Source organism: Scyliorhinus canicula, chromosome 16 (genome assembly GCF_902713615.1).
Source record: "Scyliorhinus canicula chromosome 16, sScyCan1.1, whole genome shotgun sequence".
NCBI classification, from domain to species: Eukaryota; Metazoa; Chordata; class Chondrichthyes; order Carcharhiniformes; family Scyliorhinidae; genus Scyliorhinus; species Scyliorhinus canicula.
In genome coordinates, this window is record NC_052161.1 from 131,512,609 (window position 1) to 131,538,236 (window position 25,628).

General features: G+C 46.5%; 1 protein-coding gene across 1 annotated transcript in view; it reads left to right on the forward strand.

The window, feature by feature from the left end:
• The first annotated feature begins 1,275 nt into the window (after nt 1-1,275).
• The window catches only part of mmel1 (membrane metallo-endopeptidase-like 1), a 112,336-nt gene continuing 87,983 nt past the window's right edge, over nt 1,276-25,628 (forward strand). Inside the window, exons 1-2 of the mRNA XM_038773851.1 lie at nt 1,276-1,429; nt 1,512-1,675. Of these exons, the coding sequence (XP_038629779.1) occupies nt 1,383-1,429; nt 1,512-1,675 (211 nt within the window). The 5' untranslated portion in view covers nt 1,276-1,382. The remainder of the gene's footprint in view (nt 1,430-1,511; nt 1,676-25,628) is intronic.

Below are 25,628 nucleotides of genomic sequence, written 5' to 3' on the forward strand. Positions count from 1 at the left end.
ACAACTTGGGACATTCTAAAGTGTTATACAAATATAAGATAACGCTTCAAACTTCAAATTGATGTTCAAGGAAATCTTTCTTCTTATATTAGTCAAGTTTGTAACCCAAATATCATCAAGCACAGGTATGACATGAATGGAAATATTCTGAAAAACTGAGCAGTAATATAAAATTCCTCGCTTTTCACGCATTTCTATCATGTTTTTACATTGTGAGATGTCTCTTGGGACCATTTTCTTCCTCTTCGGTGTCAGCTATAGTAATACCCCTGCCTCTGAGTCAGTTGGTTGTGAAACCGTGGGACATTCTTAAAGCAATATTCCGCATATTTGGGATGATATCGCAGTGCCGCTTCCAGGTAGAACGAGTTCCTGCCAAATTCCTCTGGCCATTATTCGAACGGAGGCGAAAACTTTACTAACTTTTGCAGTGGCGACTGGAATTGATTTGTGTGTGTGTGTATAAGCGCTGCTCAGAGTGAAGCTTCGAAAGTCACAGCAGGACCCGGACAACGACTCAAAGATGCCCAATGATTTTTATCTTGAGGACGGCGCCCCGGCCCTTCCACAGATTGCCGGCAGTTCGTCCTCTCTGTACTGAGCTCCCCGAGAGCAGGAAACTGACTCCAGCGCCGCTGGGAAACTGAATGAATGAAAGGCAGCTGAAATTGACAAGTGGGGATGCTTGGGTTCGGCACTGGGGAGAGTCGTCGTCCCCCCCCCCCCCCCCCCGCCGCACTGGGGAGGGACCCCCCCCCCCCCGCCCCGCACTGGGGAGGGACCCCCCGCACTGGGGAGGGACCCCCCCCGCGGACCCCCCCCCCGCATTGGGGAGGGTCCCCCCCCGCACTGGGGAGGCCCCCCCCTACCCCCCCCCCCCCACCACTGGGGAGGGACCCCCGCACTGGGGAGCCCCCCCCCCCCCCCCCCCGCTCTGGGAGGCTCTCCACCCCCCACCCCTTCCTCTCGGTGCGGTTACTGGTGGCCAGCAACTCCACGGAGTAAAACCCTGCGTGTTGTATCCATTCCTCAGCTCCCACCCCCTTTTGTTTGATGTAGGATCAATGTCAGGAAGGAAACAGCCCGGGGGGGGGGGGGGGGGGGGGGGGGCGGAGTAGCCGTCACCAGGCTGATAAATGCTTGTTGGCCGAAGTATTCTCCTTGACACCTTTGCTTCTCCAAATCCCACCCCTCACTCCCTCGTGCCATTTGAATGGCAGGACATCCATTATAAAGTTAGTGTCTGCCACCCGCTCACATTGCCCGGCTCCCACATCCCATATGCCATCGGCAACCCCGCTCTCCACTGCCCAACTTCCGCGGATCACAATATTGCTTTCAGGAAGAGCCAGGCCATCGATAAGGAATTGGGGGATTTATCCATGCAGGAAGGGGAGATGGAGATGGAGGATCAGGCCAGGGTGCAGATGTAAAGTGGTTTATTTGTGTCCGGTCGGTTTGCAGCCTGTTCTGGTCGAGTCGGTGCTGACTCGCTGTCTTTTCTCGTACAGAGTCACTATAACGGGCACGTCGGAAAGCCAGATGGACATCGGGGAGAAGTCGACAAAATCAGCCAAGAGAAGTTGGACTTCCATTGAAATTGCTCTGACTGTGGTGCTCCTGCTTATGGCGTGCGCAGTGGTGGCGCTGGTTGTGATGTACACAGCCCAGAGAGGTAAGGGATAACCTGGTCAGGTAACAGCAGACCCTACTCCCAAAAGGTGACACTTGATAAGTTAGGGTGATATCTGCAGCCTCGGAGATAAACCACGCCTCTTAACTTTATTAAGAATTCTCAGGCTGGGGGCATCGCTGACATGACTGACATTTATTGTCCATCCTTAATTTCCCCGAAGGACGTCTTCTTGAGCTGCTGTAATTGTCTTTGTAATGGCTTGATCACAACGGAGTGGTCTGTTAGGCTACGTCAGAGGGCAGTTGAAGAGTATGTTGGTGTGGAACAGAAGATCCCTCAAATGCTTCTTCAGTTAATTGCTACAATTAAGTTCAAAGCTAGTGAGAGGAACAGTCAAATGATCAGTGCTGTAAAATGTGCATGTGTAGAGTTTGAAGTGCATTAGCCTAGAGTATGATGTCCCTCATAGACAGCTGTACTCCGGTTGGTAACCTGTGTCTGATTTAAAAGGTGGTGTGTATAAGTCAGAATCCAGTGATGTGAGCACTAGAATCTAGGCTGGAGCTCCAATACAGTGCTGAGACAGTCCTGCACTGTCAGAGGTACTTTTGTTCTGATGAGGCATTAAACCAAGACCCTATGTACTCTCCCAGATGGAGGTCAAAGGTGGAGGGCGCTATTTTAAAAAACAGGGGAGATGTCCGTGCCATTATCGCATTGTTATTTGTCAGCTCTTGCCATGTACAATTTGGTTGCTGTTTTTCCTACACAACAATAATTGCTACACCTCAAAAGTACTTCACTGACTGTACAATGCTGTGAGTTGGACTGAAGTTGTGAAAGGTGCAAATGAAGAAGTCACTTGAAGGAGATAATCATTTTATCGGGCTTTCAGACCTGTTACATGATAGCTGCAGTGAGGTGCTAAACTACAGGATTCCCAACATTGCAATCTAACTGCTATTTTAAAGGCTTTGTACTATTGCCACTGGATGGGACCTACTGGCCAACTGATAGGATAGCTTGGTTCTGTCAGTGACACATTGGGCTTTACACAGTAACTTCATTTGAAGCCTACTTGTGACAATAAGCGATTTTCTTTTCATTGCATCCTGTAAGTATAGTGCTCGGAAACAATACAGTTTAGGTTTTCCGGTGGCATATAAAATTTCCCATTTGCATCTTTTTGCTAATGCTCATTAAAAGATATGTTGGACATTAAGATGATATTTTTGATATTAAGCGACTGTAATAAGTTTTGACATTTTTTTAACCATAACTGTTTGTCATCTTTGTTTAAAACTGTCGATGGTACTGTTAGTTGTCAAGTATATGTACATGTTAGCGAAAAATGCTACTGTAAGTCACCTTGGCAGTGATAGTCAGGGCATAAGTGCAAATTATAATGTTAGTAATCACATTTGTGTCCGTGCTTATTTTAGTCATAATGTTAATTTTCCGGGCAGCACGGTGGCACAGTGGGTTAGCCCTGCTGCCTCACGGCGCCAAGGTCCCAGGTTCGTATCCCGGCTCTGGGTCACTATCCGTGTGGAGTTTGCACATTCTCCCCGTGTTTGCGTGGGTTTCACCCCCACAACCCAAAGGTATGCAGGGTAGGTGGATTGGCTACGCTAAATTGCCCCTTAATTGGAAAAAAATGAACTGGGTACTCTAAATTTATTTTTTAAAAATAATGTTAATTTTCATCCAGTGATATTTTTAGAAAAGGAAATGAAGAAAACAGAAGAACATCATTCCTAAAGTCAGAATTGATGGGTCAATGTGCTGCCTGAGCGAAATATCTGAAGTCTGCTTGAAGTTAAAGCCTATCTCAGTGATTCCAAATGATGAGCATTTGTCTCTGTTTTCAAGTATATTAACACTCGGGATATTAATGCTTAGTGTTCGTAATGGTGCAAATGACAATAGCAATGAAAGTCGCTGTAGTTCCCAAGGGATAGGGTGCTCTCGCTTTTTGAGAGAGAGCTGACTGGTGGTGATTTAACCTGAGAGTCACCACACCTCAGTTTCTGAAGGCAGGGCCTTCATGGATAACCTCAGCCAGCACAGGAATTGAGCCCGTGCAGTTGGCGCTGCTCCAGATCGCAAACTAGCCATCCAGCTAACTGAGCTAACTGACCTGCCCCCACCCCTACCCCCTGCCTGATAACAGCGATACAATAATTACAGTAGTACTTGTGTTATTGGGATCTGCAAGCGATATCGCACTGGTAAGGAGTAACTAGATTTTGTAATAAGACATGCTGGCAATTGACGCTCAAAATACCCCCCACCCCCCGCGCTCTGATTTTCCCAACAGATACAATTCTGAGCAATTGATTTTGAAGTGACATGATATTGTTCCAGGTGGCTCTTGTTCCTGTGTAGGGAAAGAGCAAGCCTTCATTCTGTGTCTGAACACCAGTTCAAAGCAGCAGGCACGAGCTCAGGGAAAAAGTGTGGTCCAACACTCTGCTCCATGACTCCAAAAGTGGAGCATACTCGTGCCCTAACACACTCTGCCAGCATAATATTTGTCAAATATATTTAATTTATCCCATTTGGAACACTATAATTTAGTTATTATCATGCCTGCATCTCTCTAAGATTAGTCAGTGTTAGTAATTAGTGTTTTAGGGAGCAGTTTGGACTTTCTCCAGTGAGGAGACTATGAAGAAGGGTTAAAGTGTTGATAAAGTCAAGTTACCCATGCTGCTGGAAAGGGTTGCACTAATCTGACATAAATCATACAAATACTATTTTTCCACCAAAAACACATTTGTCTGATGAACTGCGCAGTTGAACTCAAGTGATGTTGTACATTAGCACATACTGTTCAACACACATCATTTGATTGCAGGAATCCTGTGTAACATTCATTCCTGCTGGGATGTTATCCTGCCTGTAATCCATTCGTTGAACTATTAGGCTGCATGCGATGCACTCCTGCTGATGTGCTATCCTGCATACACTCACTACAACCCTGCAGTAAAACCTCAGCCACAGGTTTTTTTTGGACAATCTACTTTACAGCACCAAACAGTGTCTTGTTCCACACGATCTGAGGTATACAGCATACATGACCTTTGACAACATTGTTTACACTGGGGTATATCTAAAAATTGTGCATTTTCTTTCCAAATGAAAATAAATGTGTTAGATCTTATAGACCTTACAAAGACATGGCTGCAGGATGACAAAAACTGTGTCCTGAATTTTCAAGGTTAGGCGGCATTTGGGAAGGATGAGAAGATAGGAAAGGGTGGAGCTCTGTTAATTAACAATGACATTAGTACAATTGAGAGAGAGATGACTTTAGTTCTGAAGAGCAAGATAAAGGGCGCAATCCAGAGGACTCAAGTTAAAGTTTGCTGATTGGCGTGTTTAGCGGGATGTTGCTCTGTGACCTAAGCACCAAGAGGCACCTCGCCATCCAATACAAGAAATAGAAGCAGGAGTAGGCCACCAGGCCCTTCAATCTGCCCGCAATTCAATACAATCATGGCTTATCTAACCCGGCTTCAACTCCTTTCCTGTGCCGTTTCCCCAAAGCCCTCTATTCCTGAATCTATCAACTATTTATCCACCTCCAGTTTAAATATTTCTAATGATCCACCTTCTGGGGCAGAGAGTTCCAGAGATTCACCACCCTCTGCAAGAAGAAATTTCTACGCACTTCAGTTTTAAATAACCGGTACTTTATCTTGTCACGATGTCCTCTTGTTCAAGACTCTCCCACTAGTGAAAACATCTCACCATCTACCCTGTCAAACCCCCTCAGGATCTTAATTGTTTTAATAAGGTCACCTCTTCTCAATTCCAAGGAATACAGATCCAGACTATTTAGTCTCGCATGATAGGACATCCCCCTCATTCCAGAAATTAGCTTGGTGAACCTCCTTTAGACTGTATCCAATGTTACTATATCCTTTTTTAGGTAAGGGGACCAAAACCGTACTTATTATTCCAGATGAGGCCTCATCCTCTCGGAAGGAGCGATCACAATATGGTGGAATTTAAAATACAGATGGAGGGTGAGAAAGTAAAATCAAATACTAGTGTTTTGTGTTTAAACAAAGGAGATTACAATGGGATGAGAGAACTAGCTAAGGTAGACTGGGAGCAAAGACTTTATGGTGGAACAGTTGAGGAACAGTGGAGAACCTTCCAAGTGATTTTTCACAGTGCTCAGCAAAGGTTGATACCAACAAAAAGGAAGGACGGTAGAAAGAGGGAAAATCGACCGTTGATATCTAAGGAAATAAGGGAGAGTATCAAATTAAAGGAAAAAGCATATAAAGTGGCAAAGATTGGTGGGAGACTAGAGGACTGGGAAACCTTTAGGGGGCAACAGAAAGCTACTAAAAATGCTATAAAGAAGAGTAAGATAGAGTATGAGAGTAAACTTGCTCAGAATATAAGAACAGACAGTAAAAGTTTTTACAAATATATAAAACAAAAAAGAGTAGCTAAGGTAAATATTGGTCCTTTAGAGGATGATAAGGGAGTTTTAATAATGGGAGATAAGGAAATGGCTGAGGAACTGAACAGGTTTTTTGGGTCGGTCTTCATAGTGGAAGACACAAATAACATGCCAGTGACTGATAGAAATGAGGCTATGACAGGTGAGGACCTTGAGAGGATTGTATCACTAAGGAGGTAGTGATGGGCAAGCTAATGGGGCTAAAGGTAGACAAGTCTCCTGGCCCTGATGGAATGCATCCCAGAGTGCTAAAAGAGATGGCTAGGGAAATTGCAGATGCACTAGTGATGATTTACCAAAATTCACTAGACTCTGGGGTGGTCCCAGTGGATTGGAAATTAGCAAACGTGACACCACTGTTTAAAAAAGGAGGTACGCAGAGAGCAGGAAATTATAGGCCAGTGAGCTTAACGTCGGTAGTAGGGAAGATGCTGGAATCTACCATCAAGGAAGAAATAGCGAGGCATCTGGATAGAAATTGTCCCATTGGGCAGACGCAGCATGGGTTCATAAAGGGCAGGTCGTGCCTAACTAATTTAGTGGAATTTTTTGAGGACATTACCAGTGCAGTAGATAACGGGGAGCCAATGGATGTGGTATATCTGGATTTCCAGAAAGCCTTTGACAAGGTGCCACACAAAAGGTTGCTGCATAAGATAAAGATGCATGGCTTTAAGGGTAAAGTAGTAGCATGGATAGAGGATTGGTTAATTAATAGAAAGCAAAGAGTGGGGACTAATGGGTGTTTCTCTGGTTGGCAATCAGTAGCTAGTGGTGTCCCTCAGGGATCCGTGTTGGGCCCACAATTGTTCACAATTTACATAGATGATTTGGAGTTGGGGACCAAGGGCAATGTGTCCAAGTTTGCAGATGACACTAAGATGAGTGGTAAAGCGAAAAGTGCAGAGGATACTGGAAGTCTGCAGAGGGATTTGGATAGGTTAAGTGAATGGGCTAGGGTCTGGCAGATGGAATACAGTGTTGACAAATGTGAGGTTATCCATTTTGGTAGAAATAACAGCAAATGGGATTATTATTTAAACGATAAAATATTAAAACATGCTGCTGTGCAGAGAGACCTGGGGGTGCTAGTGCATGAGTCACAGAAAGTTGATTTACAGGTGCAACAGGTGATTAAGAAGGCAAATGGACTTTTGTCCTTCATTGCTAGAGGGATGGAGTTTAAGACTAGGGAGGTTATGTTGCAATTGTATAAGGTGTTAGTGAGGCCACCCCTGGAGTATTGTGTTCAGTTTTAGTCTCCTTACTTGAGGAAGGACGTACTGGCACTGGAGGGTGTGCAGAGGAGATTCACTAGGTTAATCCCAGACCTGAAGGGGTTGGATTATGAGGAGAGGTTGAGTAGACTGGGACTGTACTCTTTGGAATTTAGAAGGATGAGGGGGGATCTTATAGAAACATTTATCGGGGCGGCATTTTGGAGGCTGTCCCGATCTTTCCCTCCCATGCCTTTCAGGCCCGCTCCTGTTCTTTTGACCCCTCTTCATCCCCCCAACCTTGGAAAGACCTCTGGAACCCTCCATCATCTTCCCTCTACCTGGCAAGACCCCCCTTCTCCCAGGCCTGACCTTTGGCAGTGGCAACCTGGCACCCTGGCACAACCAGCCTGGCACTCTGCTGTGCCCCTAGCACCCTGGCAGTGCCACTCAGGAGCCCTGGCAGTGGCCCAGTTGGCACTACCAGCCTGACAGGCTGGCAGTGCCAAGGTACCTGGATGCCAGGTGGCACCCAGCACTTCCCCCACCACCTGGGTATCCAATGGTCTGGGAGACTCCCTCCCAGGTCCAGTTACATCTGGACCACCTTTGTGGACAGAGTGGAGTGAGTCGGGTGACTCGCCTAAGGTTTGCCGCCCAGTGCAAAGCCCAATTTAGAACTTGCGCGTGATTCACCCATTGCGCCAGGATCCACGCCGGGCACAATGGGGTCGCTAAATCACACCCATAGAATCAGTTTGGGTAGAGATGAGAAATAGTTAAGGTAAGAACTTATTTGTTGGAGTGGTCTTTTGGCCTCCTAACAGTAACCACACTGTAGGACAGGGTAATCAGGTAGAGATAATGGCGACTTGTGAGAAAGGTACAGGTGATTTTAATCTACATATAGGTTGGACAAATCAGATTGGCAATGGTAACCTGGGTGATGAGTTCCCAAGAGTGTTTTTGAATCGGTTTCTTACTGCAATACATTCCAGCATCAACCAGAGAGCAGAGTATTCAAGATCTGAAATTGTGCAATGAGACAGGATTAATGAATGACCTCTAAGTGAAGCACCCCTAGATGGTTGCGATCAAAATGTTATTGATTTTCACTTTCAGTTTGATGGAGAGAGGGAAGAATCAAAACCTAGGTTTTAAATTTAAATAAGGGCAATCATGAAAGTAGAGCTAGCGAAGGTGATCTTTGAAATTAGGTTAAAGGATAGGTCATAAGAGATGCAATGGGCAGACGTTTAAGGAGATATTTCAGAATGCTCAAAAAATATACAGTGAGAAATAAAGACTCATGGTAGGACACAACATCCTTGGCTAAGTAAAGGAGTTAAAGATAGTACCAAATTGAAAGAAAATGTGTATAATTCTGCAAAGATGTGTGGATGTGGTGTTCTTGGATCGTCAGAAGGCATTTGACAAGGTGCCATATCAAAGGTTGCTGTGCAAAATAAGAGTTTATGGAGATGTGGTGGTGGGGGAGAAGGGGTGACATATTAGCATGTATAGAGGACTGATTAGCAAACAGAAAGCAGAGTAGGCATAAATGGTCATTTCCAATTTGGCAAGATGTGACGAGTGGAGTGTCACAGGTATCAGTGCCAGGGCTTCAACTATTTACAATTTAAATCAATGACTTTGATGAAGAGATGAAGGGAATGAATGTATGTTTGCTAAATTTTCTGATGTCACAAAGATAGGTTGGAAAGTAAGTTGTGAAGAGGACATGAGTCGACAAAGGGACATAGATTAAGTGAATGAGCAACAGTTTAGCAGATGGAGTGTAACTTGGGAAAATGGGAACTTGTTCACATTGGCAGGAAGAACAGCAAAGCAGCATATTATTTAAATTGCGAGAGGTGGCAGAACTCTGAGGTACAGAAGGATCTAGGTGTCCTGGTACATGAATTGGAGAACGTTAATATGCAGGTACAGCAAGTGATTAGGAAGGCAAATAAATGTTGCTGCTTATTGCAAGAGGAAAGGAATATAAACGGAAGGATGTTTTACTACAGTTGTGTACAGCATTGGTGTGACCACATCTAGAGGACTAGGTACGATTTTGGTCTTCTTATTTGAGAAAGGATATAAATACATTAGAAGCAGTTCAAAGAAGGTTCACTTGACTGAGACCTGGGATGGGGCTTATCCTATGAGGAAAGGTTGAACAGGTTTGGGCCTGTACCCATTGGAGATTAGAAGGAGAGTTGAACTTACTAAACTATATAAGATCCAGAGGGGACTTGACAAGTTGGAAGCTGGAAGGATATTTCCTCTTCGGGGAGAGACACAAACTCTGAGGCACGGTTTTTAAATAAGGAGTCTCCCATTTAACATGGAGATGAGAATATTCTTTTCTCTGAGGGTTGTGAATCTTTGGAAATCTCTTTGCTAGAGAGTGGGGAATGCAGGGTCATTGAATATGTTTAAGGCAGAGGTAGATAGATTCTTGACTAACAAGGGAGTCAAAAGGTTATCAGAATTGGATTGGATTTGTTTATTGTCACGTGTACCGAGGTACAGTGAAAAGTATTTTTCTGCGTGCAGCTCAAACAGATCACTTAGTACATGAAAAGAAAATACCTAATAGGGCAACACAAGGTACACAATGTAAATACATAGACATCGGGTGAAGCATACAGGAGTTTAGTATTAATCAGTCCATAAGAGGGTCATTTAGGAGTCTGGTGACAGTGGGGAAGAAGCTGTTTTTGAATCTTCTTGTGCGTGTTCTCAGACTTTTGTATCTCTTGCCCGATGGAACAAGTTGGAAGAGTGAGTAAGCCGGGTGGGAGGGAGGTCTTTTATTATGCTGCCAGCTTTCCCCAGGCAGCGGGAGGTGTAGACAGATTCAATGGATGGGAGGCGAGTTTGTGTGATGGACTGGACGGCGTTCAGCACTCTCTGAAGTTTCTTGTCTTCTTGGGGCGAGCTGTTCCCATACCAGGCTGTGATGCAGCCAAAAAGGATGCTTTCTATGGTGCACCTGTAAATGTTGGCAATAGTCAAGGGGAGGTAGAATGTGGAGATAAGACCATAATCAGATCAACCATGATTTTATTGAATGGAGGACCAAGCCTGAGCAGCCAACTGGCCAATTCTGGCTCTTAATTCATACGTTTGTATGTAAAATAAATTTCAAGTACAAAATAACCAGAACTTGGTCAAACATTTGAAGCACTTTTGATATGTCGAGAACAAACACTGTGCTACTATTAATGATTTTTAATTTTACTGCAGAACTGCAAATCTAACAGGAAGGAGTGCAAAAGGAAGTGAGAAAACCTGGTTTTCAGTAGATAATTCCAGTCGTATGACATATTGCCAATAGGGCTCCCACCCACACTGTCTAGGGAGAATGTTACTGAAGGGGTCACATACAGATCTTTCTGCTGGGGGTTTCATACATAGCCACATGATATTTAAAGAGAGTAAACCTCCCTTTCCACTCTCCTGTTTTTTTCTGTTCTTAAGAAGGTTATCTGTTCCTCAACCCCATTTGTCTAGTGAACTTTGTTAATATGTGCTGAGTGAAGAATCGCGAGTGTGTCCTGGAGACAGAGTACACCTTTAAGAAATACATTTATAAACAAATTGATAGTCTATGGCCCTTCTGGAACTTGGGGATCTACAATGTGCTAAAAGGGATAATAATTTTCTCCTTGTGTGTCTTCCTTTCGAAATGAGCAAAGTGTTTGCAAGTCATAAATATTGGAAATCCGTCTTCCTCCAGGAAATGACAACCAGATGTTTGGGTTTCTTCCTGTTGCTGATTTGTTGGAAGGAATTTCACACTTCATTAAAAACTATTTACTTGCTGCCTTTATTGTGCAATAAAATGGAAAATGCAAGGATCGGGAATTATTATTGAAGTGCGGGTAATTATGCAGCAAATTACTGGGATGAATAGACAGTAATTAATTTTCCCTCTGGCCTGCATGAAGCTTGCTCTGCTTAAGAACAGAAAAAAAACAGCAGAGTGGAAAGGGAGTAGATGCAGATAATAGGGCAGCACGGTAGCATGGTGGTTAGCATAAATGCTTCACAGCTCCAGGGTCCCAGGTTCGATTCCCGGCTGGGTCACTGTCTGTGTGGAGTCTGCACGTTCTCCCCGTGTGTGCGTGGGTTTCCTCCGGGTGCTCCGGTTTCCTCCCACAGTCTAAAGATGTGCGGGTTAGGTGGATTGGCCATGCTAAATTGCCCGTAGTGTCATAGTAAGGTTAAGTTGTTGGGTTGCGGTATAGGGTGGATACGTGGGTTTGAGTAGGGTGATCATTGCTCGGCACAACGCCGAAGGGCCTGTTCTGTGCTGTACTGTTCTATATGTTCTATATAACCCATGGCGAAAAGACTTGAGGGACTGAATCCCCTACTCCTGTTCCTATGTTTATGCTAACTGGGGTTCCTGCTGGAAAGTTTAGCTCAGTTGGCTAGGCAGCTGGTTTTGTGATGCTGAGCCAGGTCAGCAGCATGGGTTCAATTCCCTTACCAGCTGAGGTTATTCATGAAGGCCCCGCCTTCTCAACCTTGCCCCTCGCCTGAGGTGTCCCTCAGGTTAAATCATCACCAGTCAGCTCTCCCCCTCAAAGGGGAAAAGCAGCCTATGGTCTTTGGGCGAGGATGATATTAGCCCTCCATGTGCAAATATGCAACATTGTTGGCAGTCCAAACTCACAGATACAAAAATAGCTACTTGAATATGCCCACGGCACTGCACCCTAATGTAACACAAAATAAGGGAAAATAACTGGAAAGAAAAAAAACACTACAATTCACCACAAGCACTTCATCGTGTCAATTATAATTGAAGAAGCAACAGGCAACTTTCATAAATGTCCTGAATGAGGGCAGCACGGTGGCACAGCTGCCTCACGGCACTGAGGTCCCAGGTTCGATCCCGGCTCTGGGTCACTGTCCGTGTGGAGTTTGCACATTCTCTCCGTGTCTGCGTGGATTTCGCCCCCACAACCCAGAAATGTGCAGAGTAGGTGGATTGGCCAAGCTAAATTGCCCCTTAATTGGAAAGAATAATTGGGTAATCTAAAAAAAATTTTTAATGTCCTGAATATGGTTATTATTTCAGATATGATCATTATTTCTGTTCTCTAGTGACAGGCAGCAACCTATTGAGCCGTGGGAGTGTCACTTTTTCCCTTCCTGTGTATATGCTTGTGAAGATTGGTCAGTCTATTTCCTGTGAGACACACTGAAAAACCACAGCAACAGTCAGCATTTTAGAGTCATTCCTCGCTTAACCATGTTTACAATTTGAAATCATCGCGTCTATTTCTAGATATCCTCCTGGATCAATTGGAAATGATTGGTTTTTCTTTTAAAAAAATATGAATTGGGAATTTGCATGCATGACTGCGTGACACTTGAAGTCAGCGTGACATTGCGTCGCTAATGTTCTACTAATGTCCTTTGGAACATTTCGATACATTAAATGTGCTGTAGAACTATAAGATGTTGAGGTGCTTCAGACAATAATCTAGAACAGACTGACATGTGTGTTCAACTTCATGTTCAACTTCAACTAATTATGTTCTCACATTGAATATTATGTAAGTGTGAATGATAATCTGGGGATCAAGCAAAGTTATTTTCCAATGAAAATATAAAAACTGCTACATTGACAGGATAATTCCTGAAGATCCATGTCCCTCAATCATTTTTAATAGTGCCTGTGAGATACCAAGGAGAGTTTGTTAACTCTTGGATCTGTATCAATGGGTTGGATAAGTCAATGTGACTTGGTGTGTGAGTGTGAGAATACAAATGTGAGCAAGCACATATTAGTGAGTATCTGTTTCAAAATGTGTGAATGAGCAGATGCACGTGAGCGTGAACACAGGAGTGAAAGAGCATGCTCTTGGCTGAGGAAGTGTGAAAGTGAATAGGCAAGTGAGTGAAAAGGTGAGTAAGTGTGCAAGCATCAGGTGTGTGAGTAAGTAGGGGTTGGATTGGTGAGTGTCAATATGAACAAGCTGGGTAATGGATTGGTGAGTGTCAGTAGGAACTAGCTGGAGGATGGATTGGTGAGTGTCAATAGGAACTAGCTGGGAAATGGATTGGTGAGTGTCAATAGGAACTAGCTGGGGGATGGATTGGTGAGTGTCAGTAGGAACTAGCTGGGGGATGGATTGGTGAGTGTCAATAGGAACTAGCTGGGGGATGGATTGGTGAGTGTCAATAGGAACTAGCTGGGAAATGGATTGGTGAGTGTCAATATGAACAAGCTGGGCAATGGATTGGTGAGTGTCAATAGGAACTAGCTGGGGATAGATTGGTGAGTGTCAATATGAACTAGCTGGGGAATGGATTGGTGAGTGTCAATAGGAACTAGCTGGGGGATGGATTGGTGAGTGTCAATAGGAACTAGCTGGGGGATGGATTGGTGAGTGTCAGTAGGAACTAGCTGGGGATGGATTGGTGAGTGTCAATATGAACTAGCTGGGGGATGGATTGGTGAGTGTCAATATGAACTAGCTGGGGGATGGATTGGTGAGTGTCAATAGGAACTAGCTGGGGGATGGATTGGTGAGTGTCAATAGGAACTAGCTGGGGAATGGATTGGTGGATGTCAGTAGGAACTAGCTGGGCAATGGATTGGTGAGTGTCAATAGGAACTAGCTGGGGGATGTATTGGTGAGTGTCAATAGGAACTAGCTGGGGGATGGATTGGTGAGTGTCAATAGGAACTAGCTGGGGAATGGATTGGTGAGTGTCAATATGAACTAGCTGGGGGATGGATTGGCGAGTGTCAGTAGGAACTAGCTGGGGGATGGATTGGTGAGTGTCAATAGGAACTAGCTGGGGGATGGATTGGTGAGTGTCAATATGAACTAGCTGGGGGATCGATTGGTGAGTGTCAATATGAACTAGCTGGGGGATGGATTGGTGAGTGTCAATAGGAACTAGCTGAGGGATGGATTGGTGAGTGTCAATATGAACAAGCTGGGCAATGGATTGGTGAGTGTCAGTAGGAACTAGCTGGGGGATGGATTGGTGAGTGTCAATAGGAACTAGCTGGGGGATGGATTGGTGAGTGTCAATAGGAACTAGCTGGGGGATGGATTGGTGAGTGTCAATATGAACTAGCTGGGGGATGGATTGGTGAGTGTCAATAGGAACTAGCTGAGGGATGGATTGGTGAGTGTCAATATGAACAAGCTGGGCAATGGATTGGTGAGTGTCAGTAGGAACTAGCTGGGGGATGGATTGGTGAGTGTCAATAGGAACTAGCTGGGGGATGGATTGGTGAGTGTCAATAGGAACTAGCTGGGGGATGGATTGGTGAGTGTCAGTAGGAACTAGCTGGGGAATGGATTGGTGAGTGTCAATATGAACTAGCTGGGGGATGGATTGGTGAGTGTCAATATGAACTAGCTGGGGGATGGATTGATGAGTGTCAATAGGAACTAGCTGGGCAATGGATTGGTGAGTGTCAATATGAACTAGCTGGGCAATGGATTGGTGAGTGTCAGTAGGAACTAGCTGGGGGATGGATTGGTGAGTGTCAGTAGGAACTAGCTGGGGGATGGATTGGTGAGTGTCAGTAGGAACTAGCTGGGGGATGGATTGGTGAGTGTCAGTAGGAACTAGCAGGGGGATGGATTGGTGAGTGTCAATAGGAACTAGCTGGGGGATGGATTGCTGAGTGTCAATAGGAACTAGCTGGGGGATGGATTGGTGAGTGTCAATAGGAACGAGCTGGGGGATGGATTGGTGAGTGCCAGTAGGAACTAGCTGGGCAATGGATTGGTGAGTGTCAGTAGGAACTAGCTGGGGGATGGATTGCTGAGTGTCAATATGAACAAGCTGGGCAATGGATTGGTGAGTGTCAGTAGGAACTAGCTGGGGGATGGATTGGTGAGTGTCAGTAGGAACTAGCTGGGGGATGGATTGGTGAGTGTCAGTAGGAACTAGCTGGGAAATGGATTGGTGAGTGTCAATAGGAACTAGCTGGGGGATGGATTGGTGAGTGTCAGTAGGAACTAGCTGGGGGATGGATTGGTGAGTGTCAATAGGAACGAGCTGGGGGATGGATTGGTGAGTATAAATAGGAACTAGCTGGGGGATGGATTGGTGAGTGTCAGTAGGAACTAGCTGGGGGATGGATTGGTGAGTGTCAGTAGGAACTAGCTGGGGGATGAATTGGTGAGTGTCAATAGGAACTAGCTGGGGGTCGGATTGGTGAGTGTCAATAGGAACTAGCTGGGGGATGGATTGGTGAGTGTCAATATGAACAAGCTGGGTGATGGATTGGTGAGTGTCAATATGAACAAGCTGGGGGGATGGATTCATGAGTGTCAATAGGAACTAGCTGGGGGATGAATTGGTGAGTGTCAATAGGAACTAAATGGGGAATGGATTGGTGAGTGTCAATAGGAACTAGCTGGGGGATGAATTGGTGAGTGTCAATATGAACAAGCTGGGTGATGGATTGGTGAGTGTCAATATGAACAAGCTGGGGGGATGGATTGGTGAGTGTCAATAGGAACTAGATGGGGAATGGATTGCTGAGTGTCAATATGAACTAGCTAGGGGATGGATTGGTGAGTGTCAGTAGGAACTAGCTGGGGAATGGATTGGTGAGTGTCAATATGAACTAGCTGGGGAATGGATTGGTGAGTGTCAATAGGAACTAGCTGGGGGATGGATTGGTGAGTGTCAATAGGAACTAGCTGGGGGATGGATTGGTGAGTGTCAGTAGGAACTAGCTGAGGGATGGATTGGTGAGTGTCAATAGGAACTAGCTGAGGGATGGATTGGTGAGTGTCAATAGGAACTAGCTGGGGGATGGATTGGTGAGTGTCAATAGGAACTAGCTGGGGGATGGATTGGTGAGTGTCAATATGAACTAGCTGGGGGATGGATTGGTGAGTGTCAATAGGAACTAGCTGGGGGATGGATTGGTGAGTGTCAATATGAACTAGCTGGGGGATGGATTGGTGAGTGTCAATAGGAACTAGCTGGAGGATGGATTGGTGAGTGTCAATAGGAACTAGCTGGGGGATGGATTGGTGAGAGTCAATAGGAACTAGCTGGGGGATGGATTGGTGAGTGTCAATAGGAACTAGCTGGGGGACGGATTGGCGAGTGCCAGTAGGAACTAGCTGGGGGATGGATTGGTGAGTGTCAGTAGGAACTAGCTGGGGGATGGATTGTTGAGTGTCAATAGGAACTAGCTGGGGGATGGATTGGTGAGTGTCAATAGGAACTAGCTGGGGGATGGATTGGTGAGTGTCAATAGGAACTAGCTGGGGGACGGATTGGTGAGTGCCAGTAGGAACTAGCTGGGGGATGGAATGGTGAGTGTCAGTAGGAACTAGCTGGGGGATGGATTGGTGAGTGTCAATAGGAACTAGCTGGGGGATGGATTGGTGAGTGTCAGTAGGAACTAGCTGGGGGATGGATTGGTGAGTGTCAATAGGAACTAGCTGGGGGATGGATTGGTGAGTGTCAATAGGAACTAGCTGGGGGACGGATTGGTGAGTGCCAGTAGGAACTAGCTGGGGGATGGAATGGTGAGTGTCAGTAGGAACTAGCTGGGGGATGGATTGGTGAGTGTCAATAGGAACTAGCTGGGGGATGGATTGGTGAGTGTCAGTAGGAACTAGCTGGGGGATGGATTGGTGAGTGTCAGTAGGAACTAGCTGGGGGATGGATTGGTGAGTGTCAATAGGAACTAGCCGGGGGATGGATTGGTGAGTGTCAATAGGAACTAGCTGGGGGATGGATTGGTGAGTGTCAATAGGAACTAGCTGGGGAATGGATTGTTGAGTGTCAATAGGAACTAGCTGGGGGTTGTATTGGTGAGTGTCAATAGGAACTAGCTGGGGGATGGATTGGTGAGTGTCAATAGGAACTAGCTGGGGGATGGATTGGTGAGTGTCAATAGGAACTAGCTGGGGGATGGATTGGTGAGTGTCAATATGAACTATCTGGGGGATGGATTGGTGAGTGTCAATATGAACTAGTTGGTGGATTAATTGGTGAGTGTCAATATGAACTAGCTGGGGAATGGATTGGTGAGTGTCAATATGAACTAGCTGGGGGATGGATTGGTGAGTGTCAATAGGAACTAGCTGGGGGATGGATTGGTGAGTGTCAGTAGGAACTAGCCTGGGGATGGATTGGTGAGTGTGAATAGGAACCAGCTGGTGAATGGATTGGTGAGTGTCAGTAGGAACTAGCTGGGGGATGGATTGGTGAGTGTCAATAGGAACTAGCCTGGGGATGGATTGGTGAGTGTGAATAGGAACTAGCTGAGGGATGGATTGGTGAGTGTCAGTAGGAACTAGCTGGGGGATGGATTGGTGAGTGTCAGTAGGAACTAGCCTGGGGATGGATTGGTGAGTGTGAATAGGAACCAGCTGGTGAATGGATTGGTGAGTGTCAGTAGGAACTAGCTAGGGGATGGATTGGTGAGTGTCAATATGAACTAGTTGGGGGATGGATTGGTGAGTGTCAATATGAACTAGCTGGGGGATGGATTGGTGAGTGTCAATACGAAGTAGCTGGGGAATGGATTGGTGAGTGTCAATATGAACAAGCTGGGCAATGGATTGGTGAGTGTCAATATGAACTAGCTGGGGGATGGATTGGTGAGTGTCAATAGGAACTAGCTGGGGAATGGATTGGTGAGTGTCAATATGAACTAGCTGGGGGATGGATTGTTGAGTGTCAATAGGAACTAGCTGGGGGATGGATTGCTGAGTGTCAATAGGAACTAGCTGGGGGATGGATTGGTGAGTGTCAGTAGGAACTAGCTGGGGGATGGATTGGTGAGTGTCAATAGGAACTAGCTGGGGGTCGGATTGGTGAGTGTCAGTAGGAACTAGCTGGGGGATGGATTGGTGAGTGTCAATAGGAACTAGCTGGGGGATGGATTGGTGAGTGTCAATAGGAACTAGCTGGGGGATGGATTGGTGAGTGTCAGTAGGAACTAGCTGGGGGATGGATTGGTGAGTGTCAATAGGAACTAGCTGGGGGATGGATTGGTGAGTGTCAATAGGAACTAGCTGGGGGATGGATTGGTGAGTGTCAATAGGAACTAGCTGGGGGATGGATTGGTGAGTGTCAATAGGAACTAGCTGGGGGATGGATTGGTGAGTGTCAATAGGAACTAGCTGGGAGAATGGATTGGTGAGTGTCAGTAGGAACTAGCTGGGGGATGGATTGGTGAGTGTCAATAGGAACTAGCTGGGGGATGGATTGGTAAGTGTCAATAGGAACTAGCTGGGGGATGGATTGGTGAGTGTCAGTAGGAACTAGCTGGGGGATGGATTGGTGAGTGTCAGTAGGAACTAGCTGGGGGATGGATTGGTGAGTGTCAATAGGAACTAGCTGGGGGATGGATTGGTGAGTGTCAATAGGAACTAGCTGGGAGAATGGATTGGTGAGTGTCAGTAGGAACTAGCTGGGGGATGGATTGGTGAGTGTCAATAGGAACTAGCTGGGGATGGATTGGTGAGTGTCAATATGAACTAGCTGGGGGACGGATTGGCGAGTGTCAATAGGAACTAGCTGGGGGATGGATTGGTGAGTGTCAATATGAACTAGCTGGGGAATGGATTAGTGAGTGTCAGTAGGAACCAGCTGGGGGATGGATTGGTGAGTGTCAATAGTAACCAGCTGGGGAATGGATTGCAAGCTAAGAGTACAGCATAGAACTAGGTGAAGTTAAGACCTCAGTATTTGTGGAAAAGATAAGGTTATGAACAAGATCTACAATCTACTGTCACACAAGGGCAACCTCCCCTTGTCCTAAGAGATTAAACATAATGATGCTGTTCAATGCACACAGGCTAGTTGTAAAACACTATGATGAGAAGTTAATACTTCTGTACATTCTGCACCATGCAGCGTTTTCGGTGACATTGAGTCGAGAAGGCATTGTTCAAAGTCGTCCAGCAATAAGTTAAACTGAATGAACTGGCAAGGTCGAGGCCCCTTTTCCTCCTGACACTTTTCCTGAGCCAGACAGTTCTTAATTGGATATCATTATTCGCCCTGTTGTGTGATCTCGCTGACTAAAAAATTTAATCGTGTAGGATCCTGTTGCTAATCTTTCATGGCTAGACACCTTTGGCATTCAGGTTGGAAGGTATTTATTCCGTTCTGGTGCAGTATTTTTGTTAGCCATTCATAGATGGATTTAAAAGATGACCATAATGGTGATTTTTATATAAAAACATTTTGTAAACCTTTTGTGTTTCTCAATTCTAAGAAGCAGTGGGACAGAATTTCAACTTGAAGCTCAGAAATCAATGGAATTTAAGATCTTGTGATTTCTACAATGGGTGGCTTACCCACAATATATGTATAACTGATAGTAAGTTGAAAATCTACCTCAAAATGTCTGTGGAAATGAGTGGTATCATTGGTCCTGTTGACTTGCTCGGTGTCAGGTCAATTAAATCTTTCAACTTTAGGATTTATGTGTGACCAATGGCTAATTCCATTCCATATTGTGAGCTACTCAGATGGCTTCACTAATATCACAGCATTCCCTTACTACTGCACTGAAATGCCAATCTAAATGATGTATTCAGGCACACAACTTTCTCACTCATTTGCCATCAAATAAGCCAAGTTGATAGTCAAGATAAAAGCACCAAAATCAGTTTGTTTCTCAGGAAGTGGGCAGCACGGTAGCATTGTGGATAGCACAATCGCTTCACAGCTCCAGGGTCCCAGGTTCGATTGTGGCTTGGGTCACTGTGCAGAGTCTGCACATCCTCTCCGTGTGTGCGTGGGTTTCCTCCGGGTGTTCCGGTTTCCTCCCACAGTCCAAAGATGTGCAGGTTCGGTGGATTGGCCATGATAAATTGCCCTTAGTGATCAAAATTGCCCTTAGTGTTGGGTGGGGTTGCTGTGTTATGGGGATGGGGTGGAGGTGTTGACCTTGGGTAGGGTGCTCTTTCCAAGAGCCAGTGCAGACTCGATGGGCCGAATGGCTTCCTTCTGCACTGTAAATTCTATGAAATGAAATGAAATGAAACATAGCTGGCATACTGGAGACCCAAGGCCACAATGTGTGGGAAATATGTTTTGCACTTCATTGCGATTCTTGATGTAGAATATATGATTAATGCCACATTTGGAACTTTTTCTCTCTCTTGTACGTGTTTGGTTAACAGTTTGCTACTCAGTTTCTGATCTCATTACAGCTTTGATCCAAACATAGATAAAAGCTGAACTCAAGAGGTGAGGTGACATCAAGGCAGCGTTTGACCGAGGTTGGCATCACGGAGCCCGAGCAAAACTGGAGTTGATGGGAATCGGGGGAAAGATCTCCACGAGTTGAAATCATACCTAGCACAAAGGAAAGTGGTTGTGGTTGTTGATCAGTCATTCAGTCCCAGGACATCATTGCAGGAGTTCCTCAGGATAGTGTCCTAGGCCCGGCCATCCTCAGCTGCTTCATCGATGAGCTTCCTGTTGTGTATTGTTGAGATTGACTCTAAGCCTGGGAAATAGCCGATGAAGTCAGAGACTATCACGTGACTCAACTCTTAAAGGGGTCATGCAGCATCACACCAATATCAGCCAACACATATAACATCCCTCCCCCTTTACAGCTAAGGTCTAACACAAAAAATAACAGGAGTCATTTTACATAGTCATTTACAAATATATGTACAAGGGCAGGCAGTCCATTATTACTGAGTGGTAATACGGTCAATAGGAAAGACGAGCTGGTGAGCGTCTATTCCATACTGGTTGCCTGCACACTTCTGGGTGTGATTGTTTGTGACCTTAGATGTATTCTTAGGTGCATCTGTGAATGACTCTACCCTGGAAGGTGTTAGAGTCTCTTTTACAGTACAAAGACTAATAGCAACCGGGGATTCTTCTGCAATCTCTTTAGTGGATTGACTGTAAGTCATAGTCACATGATCTGGCTGTGTGGATAGTAGTTTGATGTGTGTAGATAACAGCTGATCTGCATGTCGTCCCCACACCAACTCATCTCCCAATTGTAAGGTATCAACGATTGGACCTGTTTGAGCTAATACAGTTGCAGGAACCCACATCTCACGAATGGTATAGCTGCATGCCAACATGTGCCCTCCTTGTTTAAACAAGCATTTTCTCAAATTACCTTCTCTTCTCAAGATCTGCAACTGCTGATTGCATTCTCCTATCGTAGATGTCTCCTGCAGTAAGAGTAAATCAAAGGGAGTTCTTCACTTCATCGTCATTAGTAATAGAGTTGGGGAACTCCGTGTAGTCACATCTTTGGTGTTGCGATGTATTGCCCAGAAATTGTTTGAGTGGTGATGTAATGAACCGTGGTGTTCAGAAGCTTTCAGTGTATGCTTCAAAGACTGAACAAACCGTTTTGCTAAACTGCTCATGGTGGGTGGTAGGATGCTGATTTTATATGTTGACGGCCACTCAAGTTTAAGTAGTCCTCGAACTCCTGAGCCATAAACTCTGGACCGTTGTTGCTCACGACTTGTTTTGGTTTCCCAAATCTGACAAAAATCTCATCAAGTTTTTTAATGGTTTGTTCTGTGGTTGTTGATTTATCAGGGCCACCTCCAACCACTTGCAATGTGAGTCTCCTACGGCCATGAAAACACACCCCTTGCAATGTGAGTCTCCTACGGCCATGAAAACACACCCCTCGTATGGACCAGCAAAGTCAATGTGTAGACGTTGCCCAGGCATTTTAGGCTACTCCCATGGATGCAATGGGGACAATGACAATCCGTTCCTTACCCATGCACATGTCTGGCACAGTCCTGCTTTTTCCTCCATCTGGGCATCGATTCCTAGCCACCAAATGCAACTCTGCGCAAGTTACTTCATTCAACCTATACCTGGGTGCCCTTCACGTAATTGTTCCAATTTCCTTTTCAGTAAATTTGGAGGAATTATCATTCTCATCCCCCACAACAGGGATCTACTTTGTACTGTCAACTCAAGATTCCAGGAAATATACGGCTTTACTTCAGGATGTGTTAAAAAGCTATCCTCACTTTTAACACCTTTTCCAGGACCTTAATCAATACGGGATCATTTCTGGTCTGTCGTTGGATTTGAGCTGCAGTCACGGGAACGTGCTCTATCTGCGCACAATAGAAGATATTTTCTTTCCTGGCTGTTATCTGACCAGGAACATGACAATGCATCAGATAAAAGCAAATTACTGTGGATGCTGGAATTTGAAACAAGAAGAGAAAATGCTGTACAGTCTCAACAGGTCTGACAGCATCTGTGGAGAGAGAAGGGAGCTAAAGTTTCGAGTCTCATTGACTCCCTGTCAAAGTTAGAGAGAACTGGATATGGGGGGGGGCGGGGGGGGGGGGGGGGGGGGGGGGCACAGTGGAGATGCGCAGACTGCCAGACAAAGACAAATGCATCAGCATTGGCTTGTCTTCTTGACTGTCGGCATTTGATCTCAATTGAATGTACAAATAGAATCAAAGACCATTATTGGAGTCTACTTGCTGTCAATGAAGGAATACCTTTATATGGCCAAAAACTAACTGTTACGGGCCTGTGATCTGTCAACTACGTGAAGTGATGACCATAAGGTATTGGTGAAATTTTCAGTGCTTCCTTCACCAACTGAGCATAGTATGATTCAGCACCTGTTAAGGTACATGATGAAAAAGCTATTGGTTAGTCTTCCCCTGAAGATAGTTGTGTGACTCCACCACCCCAACTCGTATGGCGAAGCATCACAAGCAAGTTATGATGGTAACTTTGGGTCGAAGTGTACCAATCACTTCCGATCTCTTCAGTGCTTGTTCAGCAGACTGGTATGCTTTTTTGCTTTCTGGTGTCCATTGCCAATTTTGTTTCATGCACAGTAAGATATGTAACAGTTTGACTAGGGTTGCTAGATTGGGGATGAACTTTCCATTGTAGCTAATTAACTTTAAGAGTGATCTTAACTATGCTACATTCGTTGGTTGTGGAGTCTCCATTATAGCTTCCATATTCTTAGGTGCCTGATGTAAAACATACTATCAATTACATGACCTAGGCAAGGAACTGGGGGACCCTCCACAAGTTGAACTTTTCCAGGCTGGTGGAACAGATGGAGGAGGAATTTAAGAGGTGGGACATGGTACCGTTGTCGCTGGCGGGGAGGGTGCAGTCAATCAAAATGACGGTCCTCCCAAGGTTCTTGTTTTTATTTCAGTGCTTGCCCATCTTCCTCCCTAGGGCCTTCTTCAAAAAGGTGACGAGTAGCATCATGAGCTACGTGTGGGCGCATGGCACCCCAAGGGTGAGGAGGGTCTTTTTGGAGCGGAGTAGGGACAGTGGAGGGCTGGCACTACCCAATCTCTCGGGGTACTACTGGGCGGCAAATGTGTCAATGGTGCGCAAGTGGATGATGGAAGGGGAGGGGGCAGCTTGGAAACGAATGGATAGGGCGTCCTGTGGCAACACAAGCCTGGGGGCCCTAGTAACGGCACCATGGCCGCTCCCCCCCACGAGGTACACCACGAGCCCGGTGGTGGCGGCCACCCTCAAGATATGGGGGCAGTGGAGGCGACACAGGGGGGAAATGGGAGGTCTGTTGGCGGCGCCAATAAGAGGGAACCATAGATTTATCCCGGGGAACATCGACGGGGGATTTCAGAGCTGGTACAGGGTGGGCATACGGCAGCTGAAGGACCTGTTTATAGAGGGGAGGTTTGCGAGCCTGGGAGGGCTGGAGGAGAAGTTTGAGCTCCCCCCGGGAAACATGTTCAGATATTTACAAGTGAAGGCATTTGCTAGGCGGCAGGTGGAGGGGTTTCCCTTGCTCCCCAGTAAGGGGGCGAGTGATAGGGTGCTCTCGGGGGTCTGGGTCGGAGGGGGGAAGATATCAGACATCTACAAGATAATGCAGGAGGCGGAAGAAGCATCAGGGGAGGAGCTGAAAGCCAAGTGGGAAGGGGAGCTGGGAGAGCAGATAGAAGACGGGACGTGGGCGGATGCACTGGAGAAGGTCAATTCTTCCTCCTCGTGTGCGAGGCTGAGCCTCATTCAATTTAAGGTGCTGCATAGAGCTCACATGACGGGGACAAGGATGAGCCGGTTCTTTGGGGGTGAGGACAGGTGTGTCAGATGCCTGGGAAGCCCAGCGAACCATGTGCATATGTTCTGGGCATGTCCGGTGCTGGAAGGGTTCTGGAAGGGGGTGGCAAGGACGGTGTCGAAGGTGGTGGGGTCCAGGGTCAAACCAGGATGGGGGCTTGCGATCTTTGGGGTCGGGGTAGAACCGGGGGTACAGGAGGCTAGGGAGGCCGGAATACTGGCCTTTGCGTCCCTAGTGGCTCGACGAAGGATATTAATTCAATGGAAGGACGCGAGGCCTCCAAGCGTTGAAACTTGGATTAACGATATGGCTAGCTATATTCAGCTAGAAAGGATCAAATTTGCCCTGAGAGGGTCGGTACAGGGATTCTCCAGGCGGTGGCAACCTTTCCTTGACTTTTTAGATCAGAGATAGACGTTCGGGGACGTGGCAGCAGCAACCCGGGGGGGGGGGAGGGAGGGGAGGGAGGGGAGGGAGGGGGGGGGAGGGGAGGGAGGGGAGGGAGGGGGGGGAGGGAGGGGAGGGAGGGGGGGGAGGGAGGGGAGGGAGGGGGGGGAGGGAGGGGCGGGAGGGGGGGGAGGGAGGGGAGGGAGGGGGGGGAGGGAGGGGGGGGAGGGGAGGGAGGGGAGGGAGGGGGGAGGGGAGGGAGGGGGGGGAGGGGAGGGAGGGGAGGAGGGGGGGGAGGGGAGGGAGGGGAGGGAGGGGGGGAGGGGAGGGAGGGGGGGGAGGGGAGGGAGGGGGGGGGAGGGGAGGGAGGGGGGGGAGGGGAGGGAGGGGGGGGGAGGGGAGGGAGGGGGGGAGGGGAGGGGGGGGGAGGGGAGGGGAGGGGGGGGAGGGGAGGGGGGGCAGCAAGGGTCGTGGGGGGACATGCACGACTGTAACGCGGGCAAGTCTGCTCGCTGCTCATGTCTGAAACTGAAGGCTGCCTTGTTTGTTAAGTTGTTGCCTGGGGGGGGGGGGGGGGGGGGGGGACTGGTGCGCGCGAGAGGGCGGGCGAGGGAGGGATATTTGCCTAGAGGGATTGTGTTGTAAATAATTTAAAAATTAGTAGGGGTAAATGTTTGTATGGAAAAACTCTTTCAATAAAAATTATTTTTTAAAAAAAAATTACATGACCTAGAGAATTGGACTGATGCACACTAAACTCTGCTTTGACTGTGGTGTATCCTAGTAGATACACTGCTTCCTCAGTTTAGGTTCTCAGGATATCATTAGCAGGTGATT